The sequence below is a fragment of the Xenopus tropicalis genome, chromosome 6, assembly GCF_000004195.4.
Source record: "Xenopus tropicalis strain Nigerian chromosome 6, UCB_Xtro_10.0, whole genome shotgun sequence".
NCBI classification, from domain to species: domain Eukaryota; kingdom Metazoa; phylum Chordata; class Amphibia; order Anura; family Pipidae; genus Xenopus; species Xenopus tropicalis.
In genome coordinates, this window is record NC_030682.2 from 28,021,546 (window position 1) to 28,044,734 (window position 23,189).

The window sequence follows — 23,189 nt, forward strand, 5'->3', positions numbered from 1 at the left end:
TATGGAAATGCACATTTGAAGCAAGTACCTTTAATTGAATGAAGCTTTTATGCACAACTGTCTGCTGGGAAAATCTGCAGGACCGCAACTGCACTTAGGTTCGTAAATGACCCCTATATATCTTATTCATATATTGTAACTATAAGCCCTTTTTTAAAAGAATCAAAACAGGAAAATTGGTTAAAATTGCCAAAATTCTTCTATTATCTCAGCTTTGATGGAAACCTGTTCTCATTATTTAAATTTATTGGGAGCTTTTTGCTTTTATAGGCTAATGTTACTTCAATCGGTAGCACAATGGTTCATTCTAGACCAGTGATTATTTCCCTAAAAAATAAAAAAATAATTTGGGTGAAAACTGTGGGTGCAGTGGGTTCCCATAATCACAAATGCCAAGTCATACATAGTAAGTCCCTGGCGCATTAATTGTTACAACAAGGCAGTGTAGTGTTTGTGTGGCTCAAACTACCTGGTTAAATGAAGACCTATAAAGTCACTCAATACTACAGCCAAAACCTCATAGAAATGTATTAAATACAGATTTTAAAACAATGAATATTACAGATAAAACAATTCTCCATTGAATTAATATTTATGAAGGAAAACTGCAATATTTATGTTGTACTTTAGAGACAGCATTTGTAATATAGCAGTTTTATTTACTAATCAATAGCAACTGAATGGCCAGTAAATTTCAGAGCCGCGTAATTGGCCAGGAAATGCTTTCATCCATCTGAAGTAACGGGTGAAATGATGGAGAAAATACTTAGCATGACAAGTGCATTTTGTCACAAGGGTCACAGCATCTTTCACAATGGCTTGGTACGTCGTTGCACAGAAGTTTTACAGCAATCTCTAGTTACTGTGTGCAGCCAACAGAAAGCAATGCTAGAGCTGCTTGTACGTATTCCCGGCTCACCAGAGCAAACTATATAACATAGGGGCCATGCTGGGTGACTTCCCTTGTCCCCCTGGTCATACAGAACACTAGGAAGGGGTGATTTATAATATAAATACAGATATTTATGTTGACGTTTGGGAATTTCTTCCTGTCCTTCTTGGGGCCGTTACATTAACCACAGATAAAAGGATTGCTTTCATTATCTTGCCTGCACTAAAGTGGTCAGTGCTAATTAATAATTGGTTGCTATGGGTTACTGCACAGATTTGTAGCAGATAATTAAAGGTGACCTGTCACCCTAAAATATAATTGCAAATCCTTTTCTATCATGTTAGTTGAGCAAAATAACTTTACTTACACCATATAAACTATTTAATATTTTTTCCCTTTAGTCTTGGAATTTACAGTCACAGCAAGCAAGGCAGGCTTTGTATCATCCCAAAATCTTATGTATTTGCGATCTAGATGATATCTAGGAAGCGCTGAATGGAAAATTACAGTAATTGTAATTAAAAATCTGAGCTGTCAATCATTTATAGCTCAGATTTTTAAATACATTTATAACAGGTATGGATGATTTCATTGAAAGAATTTGGGTTTCATGTTTAATTTGTAAAGGTATTTCATTATACAGCTTTTTATGTCTGGTCCCTTTTAAAAGGAGGGAAATCACGTTTTGTGAAGATGCTTTTGTTCGACAATTATTGCAGCAGAAAATATTAATAGTAGGCCCTGGCAAAAAATGCCTTGTGCCCATATATTAAAGCATCCACTTCTGTATCGTTGGCAAAATATGTTCATAAATAAAAAGAATAACTACAACATGAAGACTCTTCGGGTCTGCTCGCCGACAACGAACCTGCTTGCACAGTTGGAGCGGATTTCCTGCTACCCCCAACTGCACAAGCGCAAGCAGGTTCGTATCGGCGGAGAGACCCGAAGAGTCTTCAGTTGGTAAGAAGATGTCGGCCAGTGAAGTATGGTGTCCACTGGTTTATCCCTCTCATGTAGAGTATGGGCAGGGTAAAGGCGACCAACAGAGTGACAGTAGGTAAGTCCACTGGCTTTACCCTCTCTTGTAGAGTATGGGCAGGGTTAACTCTAACCTAGTCCCTGGCACTACTGTGTCTCTCTGCTAAGGCAAGTAAGTCTGACTCACTTTCCTAGAATGTGCTATGATATTAGTTAACCTGTTCTTTCTTTACCTTGTTCACGGGGTCCTGGCTCCCTGACTTCACTAAGGGTGTTTGTCCCCTTAGGGCCTAACCTTCTGGGCCTTATGGAACCCAGGCTGCCTGGAGACATCCACTTAAAGGAACAGTAACACCAAAAAATGAAAGTGTTTTAAAGTAATTAAAATATAATGTGCTGTTGCCCTGCACTGGTACAACTGGTAAGTTTGCAACAGAAACGCTACTATAGTTTATATAAATGAGCTGCTATGTCAACACAGTGGCAGCCATTGAAGCTGGGAAAAAGGAGAAAAGGCACAGGCACATAGCAGATAACAGATAAGCTTTGTAGAATATAATGGGGTTTTATCTGTTATCTGCTAAGTAACCTGTGCCTTTTCTCCTGTAAATGGCTGCCCCCGTGGCTACACAGAAGCTTTATTATATAAACTATAGCAGTCTTTCTAAGGATAACACACCAGTTGTAGCAATGCAGGGCAGCATAACATTATATAGTAATTACTTTTATACACTTTCCTTTTTTGGTGTTACTGTCCCTTTAAGTCAGATGCTGTAGGCCTAGACGAAAGGACCACCCCTTCCCTAACACTATTTTAAAGTGTGGTAGGGTGTGGTCTAGCCTTGGGCCAATAATATGGTATATGTTAATACTAAACTAGTGCCTAGTGACAAGGAGAAAGGAAAGGTGGGGTTTAAAGCCATAACGCATATTAACCCTATGGGTCCCTACAATTATATAGGCACTTGTGGGTTGGCCCCCCTAAGGCTACACCTTAGCAGGCCCTGGGGTGCCTATATATAAATACCGCCCTAAATAGTGGGTACATTATTCACTATATAATGTATTTAAGTGTCACACCAAAGACAGGGGAAAGGCAATCAGGTCAGCCCCAATCCCTAAATAAATGTTTCCTTAACATTCTTCCTTAACATTCGATTCTCTATAATAATGTAACGCCTCCCCCCAGGTACTGTAATTACTCAATGAAAGCCAGATTTAGGGCATATGTTTCGTCCTTCATTAGTAGAATAATTATTTGGAAACAAGAAGAATAGTGGGGCAGGCACAAATGACTAGCAATGGGAAGACTGCAGTTAATGATTCAGTAGATTTCCACAGTAATAAATTCTATTTGTAGGACTTTGAACATATGTTGACACCCTGTAAGGAGAATTAATCAAGATGAACACAGATTACAAGCAGTAAATAAGCAGGCACGGTTTAGTTAAATGCTAATGAGAAGGATCAATACCACATTCCTAATATTCATTCTGTGACAGCAAACGTTGCTTCTGAGTAGGTAGCACTCACTGCAGCCTCTTCTAACTGCTTGTTGGGAGAATCGCTAGACAACAGCAATCTAAATACAACTTTAGGGCAATGTCCCACAGCAAGACTTACGGCATTTTGCCCAGCCTGTATCAGAAATATATGATTTGGAACGTTTCTCTGAAATTTCTTCTGAAACTTTTAGAAATGTTGTTTTACAGTTATCTTGGGGTTAAAGAATAGTTTTTTCCCCCATATGTAATAAAAGGCACTAAGTTTACCCAGGAGCAGGGACCTATAGAAAACAATAAGATGATTGCTATTGAACAGGTGACCAGTAACTGCTACCTGCTGATTGGTTTCTATGGGCAAAATTAGTGCCTTATTTATTAATGTTCTATCCCACAGAAGGCTTTAAACAATTTATACATTGATTTTAAAGATTGTTTTTCTTTTGCATTCAGTTAATGTCTATATTGATTAATACTGATTAAATGGAAGTTCAGATGCAACTTCCTGGCTGGCTGATTTCAATTCATGTTGGTGAAATAAAAGCAAATCTCATGCTTTACTACCATTCTGTCTGTAGCTGCCTCCTCCATCTTCATTTTTACTACAAAGTTCATCCCCTTTTAGGATTTGATAGAGAACAAATGCAGATTACAAGCTTAGTGGGTTAGAGATTCGGAGGCAGATATAATAAATACTGATAAATACATTCAAAAAGTGAATGTCTGACCATGACCAGCTATCAGTTATTAAAAGTTCTTTATTTTTTTCTTACAAATCAGTTCCAGGGACACCCGTAACATAATAAAGGATAGGGTGACATTCCCTGAACTTGCTGGTATAGGGGGTGTAATATAACAACCTACAGTACGTATATACTCGAGTATAAGCTGATCCGAATATACTGTAAGTCGAGGTACCTAATTTTACCTAAGAAAACTTTAAAAGCTTATTGACTCGAGTATAAGCCTAGGGTGGGAAATGCAGCAGCTACTGCTAAGTTTTAATAATCAAAATAAATACCAATACAATTACATTAATTGAAGCATCAGTGGGGTATATGTTTTTCAATATTTATTTCAAAGAAAAACAGTAAACTAGCTCTGTAAGCGGAGAAGAGGGTCAACAAAAACAATATGAGTACTACCCCACGCTCATTGCACATTGGCAAACTGGCAGCAGACCCAGTCCCGGAGGGATGTAAGGGGAAATAAGTATTGCTAGTGGGAGCCTAGGCCAGGGCACTGGAGGGTCTGGTTGCAGGTGGCCTAATTTGCACACAAAGGAGAGAGGGTGCTATTTTAGAGGGACCCATGGCACCCGACTCGAGTATAAGCCGAGGGTGACTTTTTTCAGCACATTTTGGGTGCTGAAAAACTAGGCTTATACTCGAGTATATACAGTAGGTATGTAAGGGACCATGCTTTCTTCAACCTCCTTTTCCCAACTCCTAGTACATTTGGGAGGAAGATGGTCTCTCTTTCTCTTCTCCCAGTGTTGTATGCTAGTGTTTTAATAGAGGATATTCCTCGCCCACTACCCTAGGGGGGGGTAAGGTGAAAAAGCAGAAATCATAGAAATCAAGTCCTTTTTGAGCCACTCCATGTTCCAGAAGGAACATAGTAGTCCGTACAAGGGGTAACACAGCTGATTGCACATCCCCAATCCCAATTTTAAAAAAATAACTTTTTTACAATCACTCCCAACTTGTCATTCAAATCTGCTGTAAAAAAACACATATGTTCCCCCAACCTCAACAAGAGCATCACAATGTTCCACAAGTTGGTGGTAGAGAAAGGAAGTAAAATAGATGATCTTTTCCCCAACCCCTAATCAAGCAATTGATTACAATTCCAAGTGCTTTTATACAGGTTCTAGGTTCTAGTTCTTGGTCCATAGTGCACAGTAACAACAGAATATTCAAGTTGCAAACTAAGGGGCAGGTTTATCGGGTTTAAGAGTTTTTTTAAACCACAACTAAACTCATTTCCACAAAAACCATGAATGTCTTGTCATTCATTAAAAGATCCAATTTGAAATAGCAAAAATGAAAAAAGAATGCAAGTTTATAAAAAAACTGAAAATCTCAAAAACCATGAAGCAAAGAAAGATGTTCCAGTCGTAAAATGGACCCCTGCCATTGGCTTCTACATGATCTCAACAGCTATTAGATGGAGTATTTGTCCTTTCACATTTGTTGCAGTTTTGTTTCATAATCAATGATGGAAAAAAATCAAATTTTTGGTGCAAAACATACTAATCGTGTCTTACCAGTTTCATTGGCTCTGTGGTCATATGACGGATCCATGTTTGCCAGACCATTGGTTCTGTGCCAGCCATCACATATCATACCACACAAATCTCTCTCAAAATCACATCGTTCATAAGACAAGCCTTGAAGTAAAAAATAAACATTATAAGCAGAATATAAATTGATATGAGATACTGATGTAAGCATAAAGGGAAAAAAACCCTGAAACTTATTAGAAACCCATTTTACAGAAACAGAGTATGGACTCTGGAGTCCTGGGCACCAACCCTGAAAATCCCGATTTTCATCTTCAAACAACACTTAATGAATAAAGATGAATCTTAGCTAATGAGGCACAAAATAAACTATTTGATAGAAAATGTGCAATAAGTAGTTTTAACGCAATACACACGGGCAAAATAAATTCTGAGTAAACTGATAACTGATCTCCTAGGAGAATTCATTCGTTTGTATTCTGAACTACACATGAACTTCATTTTTCCGTTATATGATATATTTTAGGCCTACTAAGTCATGCCTACCTGAACACATACATAATATACATTGCCCAAAACCCGCTATTAATCAGGTATACATAAAATAAGGTTTAACCCTTTACATGGCACCCGCTGAAGAATTTTAATTAAAAAATGCTGTCATGCCGACTTGGGGGCATATATAATAAAGTGTGTAAGCCAACACCACTGATGATGTTGCCCAGAGCAACCAATTAGCAAACATTCACCTACAAGTTAGAAAACAAAAGCAAAGATCTGATTGGTTGGTGTGAGCAACATCACCAGTGGTGTTTGCTTACACACTACAATAAATATGCCCCATAGTGTTGAGTTTTCTGATCTCTGATCTCTGCTATTCTTTGCTCTAAATGGCAACCAACGGAGAAGCAAGATCATGTATGTGAAAGGTTTATAAAGATAAAACCATAGTTTCCCAGACAAAAAGCATTTTTATGTGCACCCACTTACTGGCTGGGATCTTGTCAGCCTATTACAGTATAAAACCTACAGTATATACCTATACCCTATGCAAGTGAGTGTCATGTGGATAAACTTATAGACAGAATACACATAAGCTAAGTACTCATGCCCTATCCAGCACACCTAGCTTGTAGTTGGCCATTTGTACAGGGATAAATCAGTTTACCATACAGTATCTTTGGAAACTAGTTCATAACTGTTTTGGTTTAATACCCTGCCACCGATAGGTCAATGTGCCAACTAGAAGCATTACAACCACTAAAAGTGTATTTTTCAAGAAAGTGGATACCTTAGAGAAGGAAAACCAAATTGTTGGCATAGTATGATACAAAGAACCATGAAATCTTTTGAAAAAACACATGCAATATGTAAAGCACATTTTTCATATTCTTTATTTCCATATTTCTTAATGTGGGAAGATGTGAAGTTGACACTATTGGCTAATACCATAGTCTTTTCCCTTTGGGTAGTATACAGACAAACAGAGCTAAAATAGAACCGCACAACTTTTTTAATGCTTTTTTAAAAACTTCGTTGACGTGGCCACACTTCTTGATGCTGTCACGCCTTTGTTTGACGAGACTGTGACTTTTTTGACGTGGTCACGCCTTTTTTTACGCGACTATTAATTTTACGTGCCAATGTTTGCTTTCAAACAGGTGACCAGTAAATGCTACCTGCTGATCGGTTACTTTAGGTTATTGCACCAGGGCAAACTTAGTGTCTTTTATTACATAACCCCACTGGATAGTTAGAAATGACTCCCCTAACAGATAACAGGCATAAGGAGCTCTGTCTTACAAGTCTGTAATTTAAGTGGCCAGAACAACTAGTGTGTACCAATATCCGCTTCTTGTAAAACCTCAGAAAGATTAGAGTAAGGCATTCTTTTAAAATAAGTGCAAGTGCAAGTACTGTAGCCGAGTCACCTCTCTTTCATACCAATCCAGAGGGTATACCAGTGACTGTAAAACTGAGAGCTAATAAAAGCACCACAGTAGGGGTATAGCATCATATGAATTTAAGTGGTCCATTGGATGAGTAAGATAAGTCCCCACCATTTGCACAGCATGTCCTTTGTCCAGTCTTCACTATAAAACTATGCAGAATTGCAGAGCATTGGCAATAGTGGAAATACCTACTACTTTAGGGGCCCAGTTTGTCTTGTTTTGTTGCCTTCCATTCCTCTAACACCACCCCTTAAGTAGCCCAAGCCCTGCAATTTTTATGATGATCTAATAATTTTTTTGTCAGGTTATAGTCACAGGCGTGGGTGTCTGCAGAATTTCATCAACCAGGGGGCAAATTCATCAGGCACAACCTTCTTTCCTACACTAAGCTTGTATACAATAACTAGGTGTAAGCGTAACATCAGGTGACTTGTAGGAAATTAATTTCCTGGGAAAACCCAGCAAGCTGCTCACTGCTTATATAACTTTACATCTAGGGGGGCTGTTGAAGTAGATAATCTAAATCAAGGCTGTCCAGCTGGAGGCTTGTGGGCCTGATATGGCCAGCCAAAGTATTTTTATGCCCCCCAGTCTGCTCAGAGGCTTAATAGACATCACTATATGACATAATTTTGAACTTAATCCAACCCTCCAACTTGCTGTATGGTAGAGACTCATGTGGATCTGTTTGTCAGGCCCATGCCCAACCTGTACCAACTTTCTTAATCCCATGCAAGCCCCCTGAACTCGATCCCACAGTAAGTGTCATGCCAACTGGAAGTGATGTCACATAAACCAGAAGCGATGTCATGCATTACATATTGGCAGAGGTAGCTTTTAATTTATTATTCCTTTAATAGCGCCCCACTGCCGGGGGTCAGGTACCATCGGTTACCCGCATGGTGGGGATACTAGTAGATTCTGGCTGTTTTGTAGGTACCCCCCGGTTACCAGCAGATACCTGACCCGATGCAGGACTCAACTGTATAGGATATAATAGGCCCAATACATGTAATAAGTTAGGTAGCACTGGTCTAACTACTAAAAACGTCTTGCACTATATGTAACACAATACTGTAAGTATAAAATAAGGGGCACATTTACTTACTCACGAACTGGCCGAATGCGTCCGATTGTGTTTTTTTCGTAATGATCGGTATTTGGCGATTTTTCTGAAAATTGTCGCGACTTTTTTGTTGCCATTCCGAATGTTGCGCAAAATCTGGCGATTTTTTCGTAGCGTTACTACTTGCGCGAAAAGTCGTGACTTTTTTGTAGCCTTCGCGCCGAGTACGAAAGATTCGGATTCATTCAAGCTTCAGTATGGTGACTTTTCTTGGGCTAGGTTGGAGCTACAGAGTGCCATTGAGCCCTATGGGAGACTTTCCTTGGGCCAGGTTGGAGCTGTAGAGTGCCATTGAGTCCTATGGGAGACTTTCCTTGGGCCGGGTTGGAGCTGCAGAGTGCCATTGAGCCCTATGGGAGACTTTCCTTGGGCCGGGTTGGAGCTGCAGAGTGCCATTGAGCCCTATGGGAGACTTTCCTTGGGCCGGGTTGGAGCTGCAGAGTGCCATTGAGCCCTATGGGAGACTTTCCTTGGGCCAGGTTGGAGCTGCAGAGTGCCATTGAGCCCTATGGGAGACTTTCCTTGGGCCGGGTTGGAGCTGCAGGGTGCCATTGAGCCCTATGGGAGACTTTCCTTGGGCCGGGTTGGAGCTGCAGAGTGCCATTGAGCCCTATGGGAGACTTTCCTTGGGCCGGGTTGGAGCTGCAGAGTGCCATTGAGCCCTATGGGAGACTTTCCTTGGGCCGGGTTGGAGCTGCAGAGTGTCATTGAGCCCTATGGGAGACTTTCCTTGGGCCAGGTTGGAGCTGCAGAGTGCCATTGAGTCCTATGGGAGACTTTCCTTGGGCCAGGTTGGAGCTGCAGAGTGCCATTGAGTCCTATGGGAGACTTTCCTTGGGCCGGGTTGGAGCTGCAGAGTGCCATTGAGCCCTATGGGAGATTTTCCTTGGGCCAGGTTGGAGCTGCAGGGTGCCATTGAGTCCTATGGGAGGCTTCCAAAATCATGCTAAGTCTGAAAGTTTCGCCCGCCGCTTATGAGTGCTCAATACGAAAAAGTCGCGGCAAGATACGAGCGCATCGTAATGGCTACGAAAAACTCACATTTTTTCGCGCAAATCGTATTGGTAACGAAAAAGTCGCGAAAATTTCCGAAAAGTCGAAAAGGCGCCGAAAAAAATCCCAAAAAATACGAAAAAGTCGCAAAATGTTCGTTTTCCAATCGGAATTTTTCCAATTCGGATTCGTGGGTTAGTAAATGTGCCCCTAAGTGTACTATAAGTACTATAATTTAGAAGGAAAGGCTCCATCTTTATACCACAGTTCACAGGGGCCCAATGCCTTGGGAATTCAACCGATTTCCCTATACTTATGGCACCAGCGCTTAGAGTATTAGCATTATGGGTAAATAGCTACTTGATGCATTCCACCTGCGTTCCACACTTCCCTGCGGCAGAGTGGGCACAACCTCATTAAAAAGTATGTGTTTCTTCCTACATAGAAGCATGAAAGATCCACCCCTGGGAAACCCAGGAAGAGAGCCCACGTGTAAGAGGCCTAAATTAGGTAGACATGCCATGTAGTAAGTTATTGGAGCAACTTGCCTGCGTAAATACATTCATATAATTAATGTAAAAAATATTCTAACACAAGACCATTGATTTGGACGTGTGCATATTACTCCTGCTTATTAGTGTTTCATTAAGGATTAGATGCATTGCTACTTACATAGTCTCTCATCACTATTGTCCCCACATTGATCAGCGAAGTCACATAGATTATCCAGCGGAACAAAGGATCCTTCACTGCACCGAAATCCATTGAGCTCATTTGGTTGAACAAAAGCAATTAAATTATTAACAACCAGAGGGAGAAATAATGCGCACACATTCAACATCTGGCACTAATGGAGGGATTAAAAATGACATAGGTTGAAGAATGACAAAAATGCCCTCGCGCTTAAAAAAAAAGGCACGGATGTCCGACAACCAGTAGTTATTGCAAGGCTCATAATTCTTCTCATAACAAAAGCAGGCTGAGTGTATGCTCTGGGCTCTGTAAAATGGTTAATAATAAATATATTTCCTCTTTGTGCAGGTGTGCTTTAGACAATATTTAACCGGGCACTTTTATGGCCCATTGCATGATGTTGGTGCTGTTGTGATAGCATTTATTGTAAGTATGCAACTGTCTGCTCTCAATGACAGCCCGTGCCTGGCAGGGAGATCTGATAACAACTCCAAGACAAACAGCAGGCTTTAAATTGAAAGAAGGACCATGACTTAAGTTCATTATCTGTTTTATGTTCTGGAAAGAAACTTCTGTGTTGTACTTTGGGGAAACTGGGCAGACAGACAAGAAGTGTATTATTGGGTTCTAAAATGCATTTCATTAAGGGAATGGCATCAAGAGACAACAGTGCTACTAAACTAGTTCTTTAGCCTTAAACACAAGAATCCAATATGCTATAAACCATGCTGATATTATGTTTCCTCTATAACAACTCGAACATGCATTAAAATGACATTAAGTCAGAGAGTGGTTGTTTAAAAGAATATTAGGTAACTTGTATTCATAGAATAAAACTGTATTAGAGGGTAGCTTGTCTATGAGAATAACAATGTTATTATATATACAGTATATATATGTATATAGAGAGACTCATATAAAGCAGGACACTCACAGGACTTATATATACATACACAGGTATGGGACCTGTTATCCAAATTCCTCAGAAATAGAGATCCAAATTACGGAATGACCCCAGGGTTTTTTGCTTTTTCTGGATCTCTATACCTTAAGGGCCATGGTAGATGGGGAGATTAGTCACCCGCGACAAATCTCCCTTGCTGCGGCGACGCAATTTCCCGAAATCACGGAAGTTGCCTTGAGGGGAAATCGCGTCGCCGCATATGCCATCCCACCGGCAATTTACATTCAAGCCGGTTGGATGACATATCGGGGAGATTAGTCGCCCGCAACAAGGGAGATTTGTCGCGGGCGACTAATCTCCCCGTCTACCACGGCCCTAAGTCTACGAAAAAATCATTTCAACATTAAATAAACCCAACAGGACTGTTCTGCCCCCAATAAGGATTAATTATATCTCCGTTGGGATCAAGTACAAGGAACTGGTTTATTATTACAGAGAAAAGGGAATCATTTAACCATTAAATAAACCCAATAGGGCTGTTCTGCCCCCAATAAGGGGTAATTATATCTTAGTTGGGATCAAGTACAGGTACTGTTTTATTATTACAGAGACAAAGGAAATTGTTTATAAAAATTTGAATTATTTGTTTAAAAATGAGTTTATGGGAGATGGCCCTACCATAATTTGGAACTTTCTGGATAATGGGTTTCTGGATAACAGATCCCATACCTGCATATGTTAAACATCATATAAAAATGTATATATATTGAACTGCAATGAAAACAGGTAATGATAAATAAATAAATAGGGAAGAGAAGGGGACTATACAGGCCCAGACTTGTCTTAGGGCTGGATCTCCCCTCATAGCTCTCCTGCTGTGTTATAACCAACTTCCAATAACTCATTGGAGAGCATAGCCTAAAGTTCAAAGGGCCATGGTACAAAATCAGTAGGTTGATGGCCAATCAAAAATAGCCAGAAATATAACTCTCTAGATACAGCAAGGGAACCACTCGTGTACTCATAGCCTATACAGAGAGATTCCCCTGTTATCAGCCACCAGAATTCTAATTTGCATTCAGTTTTCATTTTTTATTTTGTGTGGTTTTGGAAATATTTACATTTCTTTTTGCATCTATACATGATCCCCACACGTTGGTGCATTTTCCCTATAATGCTGTGAGAAAATGTAGTGCTTAATGGCCCTTTAAATGCCTTCGGCAGATTGTTTGCATGATGACAGTGCAGGCAGGCTACAAGGTATATCCTTGGGTTCTAGATAAGATAAAAATACTAATAGTGATGCACACTGACCCGGAGGTGAGCTGAGGATTTGTGACACATATAAAGCGATAATTGTCCAGCGTAGGCATTCCAGGTACCGGCATAGGTTGGCTAATAGCCATGAACTTTATGAAGATTGCTTGGATGTCTGCGCTGTACTATATTAGCACATTCATTTAAATTCATGACAAAAAATATGTTCCACTAAAGGTATTTGGTAATCCTACCTTTATGCTTTTAATTTGTAAATATATTTAAAGCATTTAACCTGTGTTAGCACATATACAGTGCCTTGCCCCTCCCTCTTTGCTTTTGCTCCCAACATTGCTCCTCCTCATAACATACCCATCATACCACTAACATTGCCACCTTTTTCCCCCTGGTTTACCAGCCTGTGTTAAGGGAACGGTTGCGGTGATGTCATTGGGGGGCGGGGAGTGGCGGTGAATTTGCGTGTCGGGTCCTGGTCATAAAGAGCCGCTAAAAATAAATGTCCCAGGGGGGAGAAACTTAGGAAATGTATATTTTTCCGGTAAATTTGTAATACCAGGTGGCAACCCTACACACCACAGTTTCGCCCACTCCATCCCTGCTCCACTACAAAGGGTCCCCTGGGAACTCTGGGCCCAAGATGACTGCCCAGATAGGCCTAATGGTTATCCACCACTAGTGATGGGCAAAATGTTTCGCCAGGCATGGATTTGCGACGAATTTCTGCATTTCACCATTGTCGGATTTTTTTGCGAAACAGATGAAAAAAATTCCCGTGGAAAAATTTGCTGCGCATCCAAAAATTGTTGCTCGTGTCCAAAAATTGTCACCCGCATCAAAAGAATTGTTGCACGTCAAACAAATTGTCTTGGGCGTCAAAAGAATTTTGCGGACGGCAAAAAGAATTGTCTCAAGAACTGTCGCAGGCGTCAAAAGAATTGTCGTGCATCTCAAGAATTATCGTGGGCTTCAAAAGAATTGTCGTACATCGCAAGAATTGTCCCGGGCGGGTCAAAGCGAGTAAAACTGCAGGTTGTGGATCCGGGTTGCAGGCCGTGGGTCTGGGTTGGGTAGGTCTTAAAAATTGGTTCCACGATTAAAAGGGAGGCAATTGGGTGGAACACAGGGGTTAGGGTTGCCACCTGTCCGGTTCTGACCCGGACAGGCCAGTTCCCAAATAAGGAAAACCAGGCAGACTCCATTGTGATCGGCCAATCACCAAGTCATAGCTCCACCACTGTGATGTCATGGCCCCGCCTCCTCCCTGCTGCGTCACGGCCCCACCTTCTCCCACCCCCTGTGACATCAACCCCGCCCCCTGATAAGAAATCCGGCAGAGGTGGCAACCCTAACAGGGATGTTTGTGATTTAAGTGGTGCAACTTGCAAAGGGAGGCCTTTATGTACCACTTATTAAGACACATGTGAGATACAGGGCACCCATTGTGTCTTTTGCCTTGAGCACCTTGAGCACCAAAGAAGATATAGAGATTTCTCGCTGTTCTCCTTGTTCTTTCAAAACGTTCTTGCTTGCCATAGGCCAGTTATTTTTGATGGTAGTCCAATAAGATTTCTGTCTTCGATTTCCTGTCACCTTTACATACTATAATCCAAACATAATCCACTTAACCCAAACAAAGGATGTAATACTTCTACAAAATATAATAGCTCTTATTAGTAGGGCATCACCCTACTAATTATTTGTTGTATCAAGTTATTTGAATTATTTTCGATGGAGCCCCCTAATAGTGTGACATGCCACAAGTCGTTTGCCTTTATGTCTTTAGGGGCATACATGGGGGCCCTTTTAAATATATGAATGTGTTTCTGTTGCCATGCAGCTGGTCTCCACATGCAGTTTATTCTTTCCATAAATGGAATTTAATATTGAAAGATGTTATAAAAATGCTCAAGGAGCCATAAAGTCCTAAGGATAACTCTTGCCCTAATATATTGGATCAGGGAAAAAAATATATACCGTACTGTGATAAACATATGTAATTTCCCATGTTTTATTTACTGGCATTGCCTGGTAAAATGCAGCCCAAGTACAAATGTGCAAGTGTTTAATAAATAATCACATATTGTTCAACAGCAAAAAGTATATTCCAATAAATAATTCAGCATTGAGCAAGCTAAGGAGGGTGCGTGGAACATCATGAACAGCAAATAAAACAGCAAATAAGTTGACTTTTTACTAAGGAAATCAAAACTACAAGAGATACGGAGAGAAACCCATTATGCTCCACATCTCTTTAACATTCAGCATGGAAGCATGAAGGAAGACCTTGTGTGGTGAAACTCTAATTAATAAGCTGTTAATGCTCCAGTGATTTGGGCGTGTGTTACCCAGAGAAATAGACCTTGGAGGCTTGCGAAACCCATTGCTAAATACATTTGCATTACATGTGTCTGGTGTTTATGCTGTTCCATTCTAATCAAGAGGATTACCCATGAGTTCATCTTCTAAAATGATTTTAAAAGGAGAAGGAAAGGCTAAATCACTAGGCGGTGCCAAATGTTAGGTACCCCCCAGTGATTGTAATCGCTTACCTAAAAGCCAGTGTTTCTATTTGGAGAAAATGGCACCGACCCAGAGCAGCGTTCTCCTAACAGGAGGCTGGGGGTTATTACAATCACTGGGGGGTATCTATCATTTTGGCACCCCTTTGTGATTGGGACTTTCCTATCCTTTAAACAATATGTGTGTTCTACAGCAAACGCTGTAGTATAAAACAATGTTTAATACAACCCTTCACAATTAAATGGCACAAATGTTAAAATAATAATTAGGGATTAGTGATGAGCGAATCTGTCCCGTTTTGCTTTGCCAAAAAATGTGCAAATCTTTCAAAAGATTTGCGTGTGACAATTCTTTTCATGAGATAGACAATTCTTTTTGGCGAAAGACAATGGGGGAGATTTATTAAGACACGAACGCTCGGAGCGTTCATTCGAATGCTCCGAGCAGATTTTCACTGATTTTTTCACGCTTGCGCAACTTTTTTGCCCATACTACTTTTTCGTACACTTGCGTGAAAAATTCGGAAAGGTTCTGCCGCTGTTTACAATTGTTCGGTATGAAAATTTAGTGACTTTCGGATCGTCAATACAATATTATCGTAACTAATACGATTTTTTCATAAGCATTTTCGTGATATTTGCGATCTTCAGAAATTATCGTATCCAATCTGAATTTTTCCCATTTGGGTTTCGAACTCGTGTTTTAATGAATCGGCCCCAATTTGTTTGATGCACGACAATACGTTTGACGAGTGATACAATTCTTTTTGATGTTGGCAACAATTCTTTTGATGCGGGCGACAATTTTTGGATGCGCGGTTAATTTTGTCGAAAAATCCACCAATGGCGAAATGCAGAAATTTGCGGCAAATCCATGCTTGCCTAATTTTGTCACCCATCACTATTAGGGATACAGCAGAAAGCCATCAGAGATGGCATAGTTACATTCTGTGTCTGGTCCTTAGGGGCCCCCAACCCTAATTGCAAACTCCTACCTCCATGCGTCAAACCCACTGCCAGCCCCCAATAGCCCCCCACTATACCATGCCTTTTACTTCCTCTCTGTGGCTGCGATATACAGTATATAAAGTCATTTGCACAGTTTCTATGCTGGATATGCGTCGAGCAGTTTTAAACATACCAACAAAAATTTAAATTATTTTGTGGTTTTCTACCTCACTGGCCGTTTGTTTATGAATAACAATATATTGTTTGACTGGCATCATGATTTGCATTTCTTTCATTAAAATGCTTATAGTATACCTGAGGGATAAAGGGCACGTTTATGAAAGGATAATTTGTATGGTTCAAGACAAACATTTTCGGTACAGCATCGGTCAGGAGCAGCTCTTCCTTTTGCAACGTGCCGTCTGGATAATTACTTAAGACAAGGTCAGGCAGAACTTCCACTGTGAATGTCAAAAGCAGAGAATAATGGAACTGTTGAAAATTATATATCAAATCAAGTTAGGAAAACTCAGTAATATTGTAATAGAAAAGTTTTTATCTGCTGTTTTAAACTGGGTTGGACTAGGCCAGCGGGACCTCAGGAAAGCACCCTCGTGGGCTCCACCGACCCAGTCCTGATCCCCACCAGCACTCCCCCCGCTGACCTTCCTCCCCTGGCCTAGGTTAGTATTAGATAAGCGTGATTGGACAGAGGGGCAGGGGCTCCTCCCAGGGGTGTGTTCGACCCTGGTTTTAAAGATATAGGGGCCGATTCACTAAAGGTCGATAAAATGAGCACTATTTATAGCATACGCTAAAAAATGTATCACTTCTTATTTTTTGCGACTTACTGCTCGATTCACAAAAAGGAGACTTGTCATAATTAGGAAGCGATGTTCTTGGCATTATTTATCTTGCGGTGACCAATTTTTAAGCAATATTTCGCCTAGAGCGATATATTACACAGCACACACTATTACACAGGGCTCGCTATTACGCACATAACCATTACTTTCTGAAAACTACAGTTCTGAAAATGACCATTTCCCTGCAAACTGGAGGCTGCATCACTCAAGGGCAAACACAGACTTGAGTAAATCCCACTACAAACTCCATATTGTGTTGTCAAAAGCTCACGAACCACAATTTTCTTAAAGTACCGCCTGCCCCAAGTAGGTGTGAATATTTGCACAGACTAATGCGATATTTTGCGCGTTTAACGCTTCATATGCTTTTGTGAATCATGCGTTAGTACTATTTCTATTCGCTAATTAACGCAATGCGTTAGAAATAATGCTTTGCGATGATGTGTTTTTTTGCGCATGCGATATGCGGATTAACACATGTGGAATGACTTTGATGAATCTGTACTTATTTATTGCATGCTTTTTAACGCAAAAAAGCATGCGATAATCGTTATCGACCTTGAGCAAATTTTGTGTGGTTAAAAGCACGATTGGAAAAAATAACCATGATAATTTTCTGTGTGAAAATGTCAAAATGTTCTTTCGTACGAAAATATCGTGGTTGTGATCCATTAAATTTTCTAATCCGAATTGTAAACGGCACAAAAACCTTTCTGGTGTTGAAACATCAATGAATGATTTTGGAAGCCTTACAAAGGACTTTGTGGAAGTTAACGAAAGCCGCGAAAAAGTTGCGAAATTTTAACGATATTATTGTGGTCATTACAAAAAGTTCTATAAATTAGAAAAAAATACGATTTTTTTTCTGAAAAAAAAAATTGTGCTTTTATGAATGGGCCCCTATGACAAACGCTTTAAAGGAGAAGGAAAGGTACAATTACTGGGGGCTGCCAAAATTGGGAATGATATTATGCAGTAAGCACTGGATTATATAGGAATAATCAATAGGCTCAACTATGCACGTAAGGGCTGCCCAGCACATAACTATTGCAATTAAGGTTTCCGGAAAGCCCAGTGGAGGACCTTTGGCCGGGTTCAGCAGTATTATCTAACTGACCCAGGTTACACAGGAACAAATCAAAATAAATAAGGCTCAACACTTTTTTTTTTCTAATAATCAACCAGTAACAGCAGCCAAGAATCAGCAGCAACTCTGCCTTTCTATGTTTCAGAAAAACAGGAAAATATGAAACTGTACTGGAGTTGTTTGGGAACCACCTGGCCTCTGAATTTGCTCTATTCCCGATGTGGCAGGCTACATTACATCCTCCACTTGACTTCGTCCTTCTGAATCATGTCATAAAAATGTGTAATGAGAGGGGAATATAGAACTAAGCCAGCAGTGTTCCACAATGGTTCAATTCTGGTGCTAATTAAAGATGTCTTGGACACACAAAAAAAAAAAGAATCCATTGTTTTCACTGTGACATAATGATTCATTACTTTAGTCCTGAGACTCAGCATCGCACTGCATTCAATGAATTAAATACACAGCTTCCACATTTAACCCTTTTGTCATAAAGAGAGAAAATATCAATAAATCGTGTAACCATTCTCCCCTCATTATGAATCTGCCAGCGTAACCGCCATTGGTAGTTATGATTAATGTGAAACTAAATACCGTTAGTTATGCCGCCTTGTGTTTTTTTAATCAAGGAATTCATTATTTCCTGTGTGGTGTATAGGGTTGTGTACACAAGACAAATGGAATGTGTGTTGTAGATGAAATGTAGATGAATGAGCTGAAATAAACAAATGAGTGCAAATCAAGGCTGATTCATTCTGATTAATGACGTTACTGCCTTTTATGAATATAACGAGAAGAAAGGTATTATAACAAACATATAGGATTATCCCTCTTAAAAGCTGTGTTGGATTGTTGTGATGGTGCCTATGGGGGTAAGATCCATGTATCATGGCTCTGCGGGGAATCTTTCATTAGTCATAATCATAAAGGGCTATAAATGTATTTGTCCGTACGGGTATAGCGTCAGTACATGTCAATACAGCACACTTAGGGGCACATTTACTTATCCACGAATGCTCAGAGCGTTCGTTCTATCGATACAATCGTATTTTCCGCTACTTTTTCGTACCTTGCGCGACTTTTTCAATGCTTGTGCAACTTTTTTGACACGACTTTTAAGGATTTTTAGCGCGAAAAAATCGGTTCAGTTTTGCTGCTGTTTACAATCGTTCGGTACGAAAATTTTGTGACTTTCGGATCGCCAACACGATATTATCGTGACTAATACGATTTTTCCGTAAGCATTTTTGTGATATTTGCGATTTTTTTTCCCATTCGGGATTCGAACTCGTGTTTAGAGAGCGCTGGAATAATTAATGAAAGCGCAGAGGGACTGTGGAGCTAGCTGGGGTTCAATTCCTTCCGGAACACGAAGGGTTAAGTTGGTAGCCATTGGGCGGGAAAGGTTAGACCCCACACTCACCCCTCCCCCTGTTGCCTGTCAGCTCCCAGCGCAGCGTTGCAGCCTTACCTCCCTGCTACACACGGAGCGGCATCTCCCTCCCCCCCTCCCTGTTTAAGCACATTTAGCTGGTGACCGGTAGGTCAGTAATTTCGATTAACCTAAATTACTATGTCTTCTTTTCAGGCTCAGTTCATGTTTAAAAAATAAATAAATAATTTTCGGAAAGTTACACATATTTGTATATGTTTTGGTTTGTCACAGCATATGGCGGGTGATAGTCCTTGGCCATTTAATCTCTGGTTGTTTGATGGTTTCCATCTTTAAGATGTTTGGTAAAAGTTGGAAATACATGGCAAGGACTATTCTGATGTTGGATTCTTTAATAAAGCTGTGGCCGAACTCCACCCACCAAAACGGCGTCATTATGTTTTTTCTTATGTCAGTTGGGCTCATTGGGGGGGATAGGTGGAAGGAAGGGAATAAGTCTCCGCAGTCTTGATAAATCTGCCCCTTAGCCTCTTAAATGCCCCTGTGCTTCTGATAAAGGGTAGAAACCATTAAGGTCTCTCTGCCTAGTGCTGTATCAGATCCATATTTTCTATGGTGCCTGAAAAGTCTCTTCTATTGTCAAATAAATCTTACGGTTTCAGTTTCAGTTCTGAATTTGTCACTTTTTGAATGATTTATTTACAAGAAGCCAGGTTCATTTTAACAACAAATTTGGGAATAAAGAAAAATAAAGACAATGAATTTAATATTGTTTAAGTAGCCATGAATAATGGGGGGAATAATTTGTTCACCGCTATATCCAAGTACAACTATTTTACTTTAAATGGGTTTTTTGATTCTGTACATACAGGAAGGAAGTGGCATTGCTAATTAGGATTCGGTTCGGTATTCAGGGGTTCGGCTAAACACGAAAAACTGGATTCGGTGCATCACTAGTAGCAATGAATATAAAGCCAAGCGTCTGATTTCCTTGTCCTCGAATGTATGTGGGTGGGTTTTAATTTGTTTCACGTACAATTGGCTTTTGGGACAAGTTCAAATATATTTGTTAGTTTTCCCTTATCCAGTTTACAATATCTATCACTTTATGTTAGGAAATTTCACCAAATGTACATGAGAATATGAGAATATCTTACAGTTATATTCCTGGTTTTTGCAGCAAGATGAGATTTTTAAGGTTATATTGATTATGTATGATAATGTATATATGGGGGGAGGGGCACATAATAAAAGCTATGTAAAGATAAAATATGCACAATGTCAAAACATTTCCTGTTGCTTTTGTACATAAAAATTCTGTGCACCCCTAAATATATTTAGTGACTAGTCCTCTAAAGCAAAGTGTATGTTCAAGTTTGCACCAATGTCATTCATTTGTGGCATAAAAACCAACACTATTGAGCAGGTCTTAAAAGGATAAGGAAACCTTTAAAATAAGTGAATGTAAAACTGATGAGAGTGTTATTCTAAGCACTTGCATTTGCTTTCATTATTTCTTTTTTCAAGTTTCAAAGATATTTAGGGGAATGTGCACTGGTAATTTGAATGACTTTTGTTACTACAGCGCCACCTGCTGGTCTGTTCCTGGCATTAATCTAGTCAAGGAAATTGTCAGGAGAAAGAAAGAGAGCTGATCTGATGTTCTCCTAGTTGGGAAAAACATTAAAATCTCAGATAACTATTCTCATGTTTTCCCTAACCTTGCAAAGTCTTGAATACGAGTGTGTGAGGAGGGAATGAGAGAGGAGTTGAGGAGCAGGTCAGTAGAGGAGCGTAACAAGCAGGTTGGATGGTACCTAGAGATTCAGAGATGTAGGGTGGGGCAGAGTTATGGACTGCTTTAAATGTGAGAGTCATTAGTTTGAATTTTATCCTGGATGGTAGGGGAAGCCAGTGCAGGGATTGGCAGAGTGGCACGGCAGAGGAGGAGCGGTTGGAGAGGTGTATGAGCCTGGCAGCAGTATTCATTATGGACTGGAGAGGGGACAGTCTTTGGAGGGGAAGGCCAATTAATAGGGAGTTACAGTAGTCCTGGCGAGATATTATAAGAGAGTGAATAAGAATTTTGGCAGCATCTTGGGTGATAAATGATTGAATTTTGGAAATATTTCTTAGGTGAAAGTGACATGATTTGATAAGTGATTGGATATGAGGAGTGAAGGACAGGGCAGAATCAAGGATAACCCCAAGGCACCGGGCCTGGGAAGATGGGGTGATGGTAGAATTGTTAACCTTTTTAGATACCTCGGGAACAATGTGGGCATTGGATGGGGGAAAGAGAACCAATTCAGTCTTAGAGAGGTTTAATTTTACCTTGGTCTCCTTTAACTTCATGCTGCAGCTCTAGCAACTGGTAGCATAGATAACACATTCTGATGGGAGGGGAAGTGAATTTTTCTTATTTCTTATGGGAAGGGGAACAGGAAAAGGGAGAGAGGAGAGAACTGTGCAGACTCTGGCCCTGGGAATGAAGGATTTTTCTGAGAGAGGAAGTTTGATACCCAAGAATGTGTTTACAAAAAAGGAGACAAGAAATCCTGTGTTTCTTTTGATAGAGGACTCAGTGCAGCGTTTCTGTGAGTGCTTATGGCTGTATTTACATAGACCTTTCTGATACTTAGGGGCCCATTTACTTACTCACGAACGGGCCGAATGCGTCCGATTGAGTTTTTTTCATAATGATCGGTATTTTGCGATTTTTTCGGAAAATTATCGCGACTTTTTCGTTACCAATACGATTTGTGCGGAAAAACATGAGTTTTTCGTAGCCATTCCGAAAGTTGCGATTTTTTCGTAGCGTTAAAACTTGCGCAAAAAGTTGCGATTTTTTCGTAGTGTTAAAACTTGCGCAAAACGTCGCGCCTTTTAAGTTTTAACGCTACGAAAAAAGCGCAACTTTCGGAATGGCTACGAAAAACTCGCGTTTTTTCGCGCAAATCGTATTGGTAACGAAAAAGTCGCGATAATTTCCGAAAAGTCGTAAAGGTGCCGAAAAAATCGCAAAAAATACGAAAAAGTCGCAAAATGTTCGTTTTCCAATCGGAATTTTTCCAATTCGGATTCGAATTCGTGGGTTAGTAAATCAGCCCCTTAGTCTTTACCTTTCCTTTTCTTTTAATAACTCTGAATCTTGAAAAAAAAATCCATGTCAGTTGCAAAAGTGCTAATGAATTTTACATTCACTTGTTTTAAAGGTTTACTTATCCTTCAAGAATACGGATATGCATTCTCTAAAGAACAATAATGCAAAGAAACGGGCAATTTACAATGCAGAAAGTTTTGAATTTCACTTACAATTTGTTTTTGTTTTTTTTTACAACTCCCCAATAGTTTGGAAACAGCAGCGCAATTTGGAATGCTGCTCGAACACATGTGCATGCCCTCCCTCTTTTGTTATAACTTTGAAGATGGCAGATAACCAAAATAATAAAAGTGATTTGAAGAGACAAGACAGGTCAAGAGAGGCAGCCAATGAAAGGTATACTGGGGATAAAAGTAGCATTGCTGTTTTTCTTAAGACAAGTAGACAGGAGGCTCGTGGAGCGGAATACTAATGGCCGATCCTCTCTCTCTGAAATGTGCAAGATAAAAAAGTAACTCAATCACGAGTGAGCAGCCATGCAGTTTTATCCTGGGAGGAGAAAATGAAGAATGGGCGATATCGGTTAATTAAAGTTGAGAGCTAATTAATGCTGTGTGTTTAAGGATAAAGACAAGTGAGATTTCCTTCTTCATTAATCATTTCAAGTCAAACACCCCAAGTAGGCAGAATCACAATGAGGCATATTA

At 40.1% G+C, this 23,189-nt stretch overlaps 1 protein-coding gene across 1 annotated transcript in view; it reads right to left on the bottom strand.

Moving 5' to 3' along the window:
• The window catches only part of malrd1 (MAM and LDL receptor class A domain containing 1), a 229,223-nt gene extending 218,612 nt beyond the window's left edge, over positions 1 to 10,611 (bottom strand). The window contains 2 exon segments of the mRNA NM_001310114.1: positions 5,645 to 5,767; positions 10,364 to 10,611. Coding sequence (NP_001297043.1) covers positions 5,645 to 5,767; positions 10,364 to 10,532 — 292 coding nt within the window. The 5' untranslated portion in view covers positions 10,533 to 10,611.
• Between the last annotated feature and the right edge of the window lie 12,578 nt (positions 10,612 to 23,189).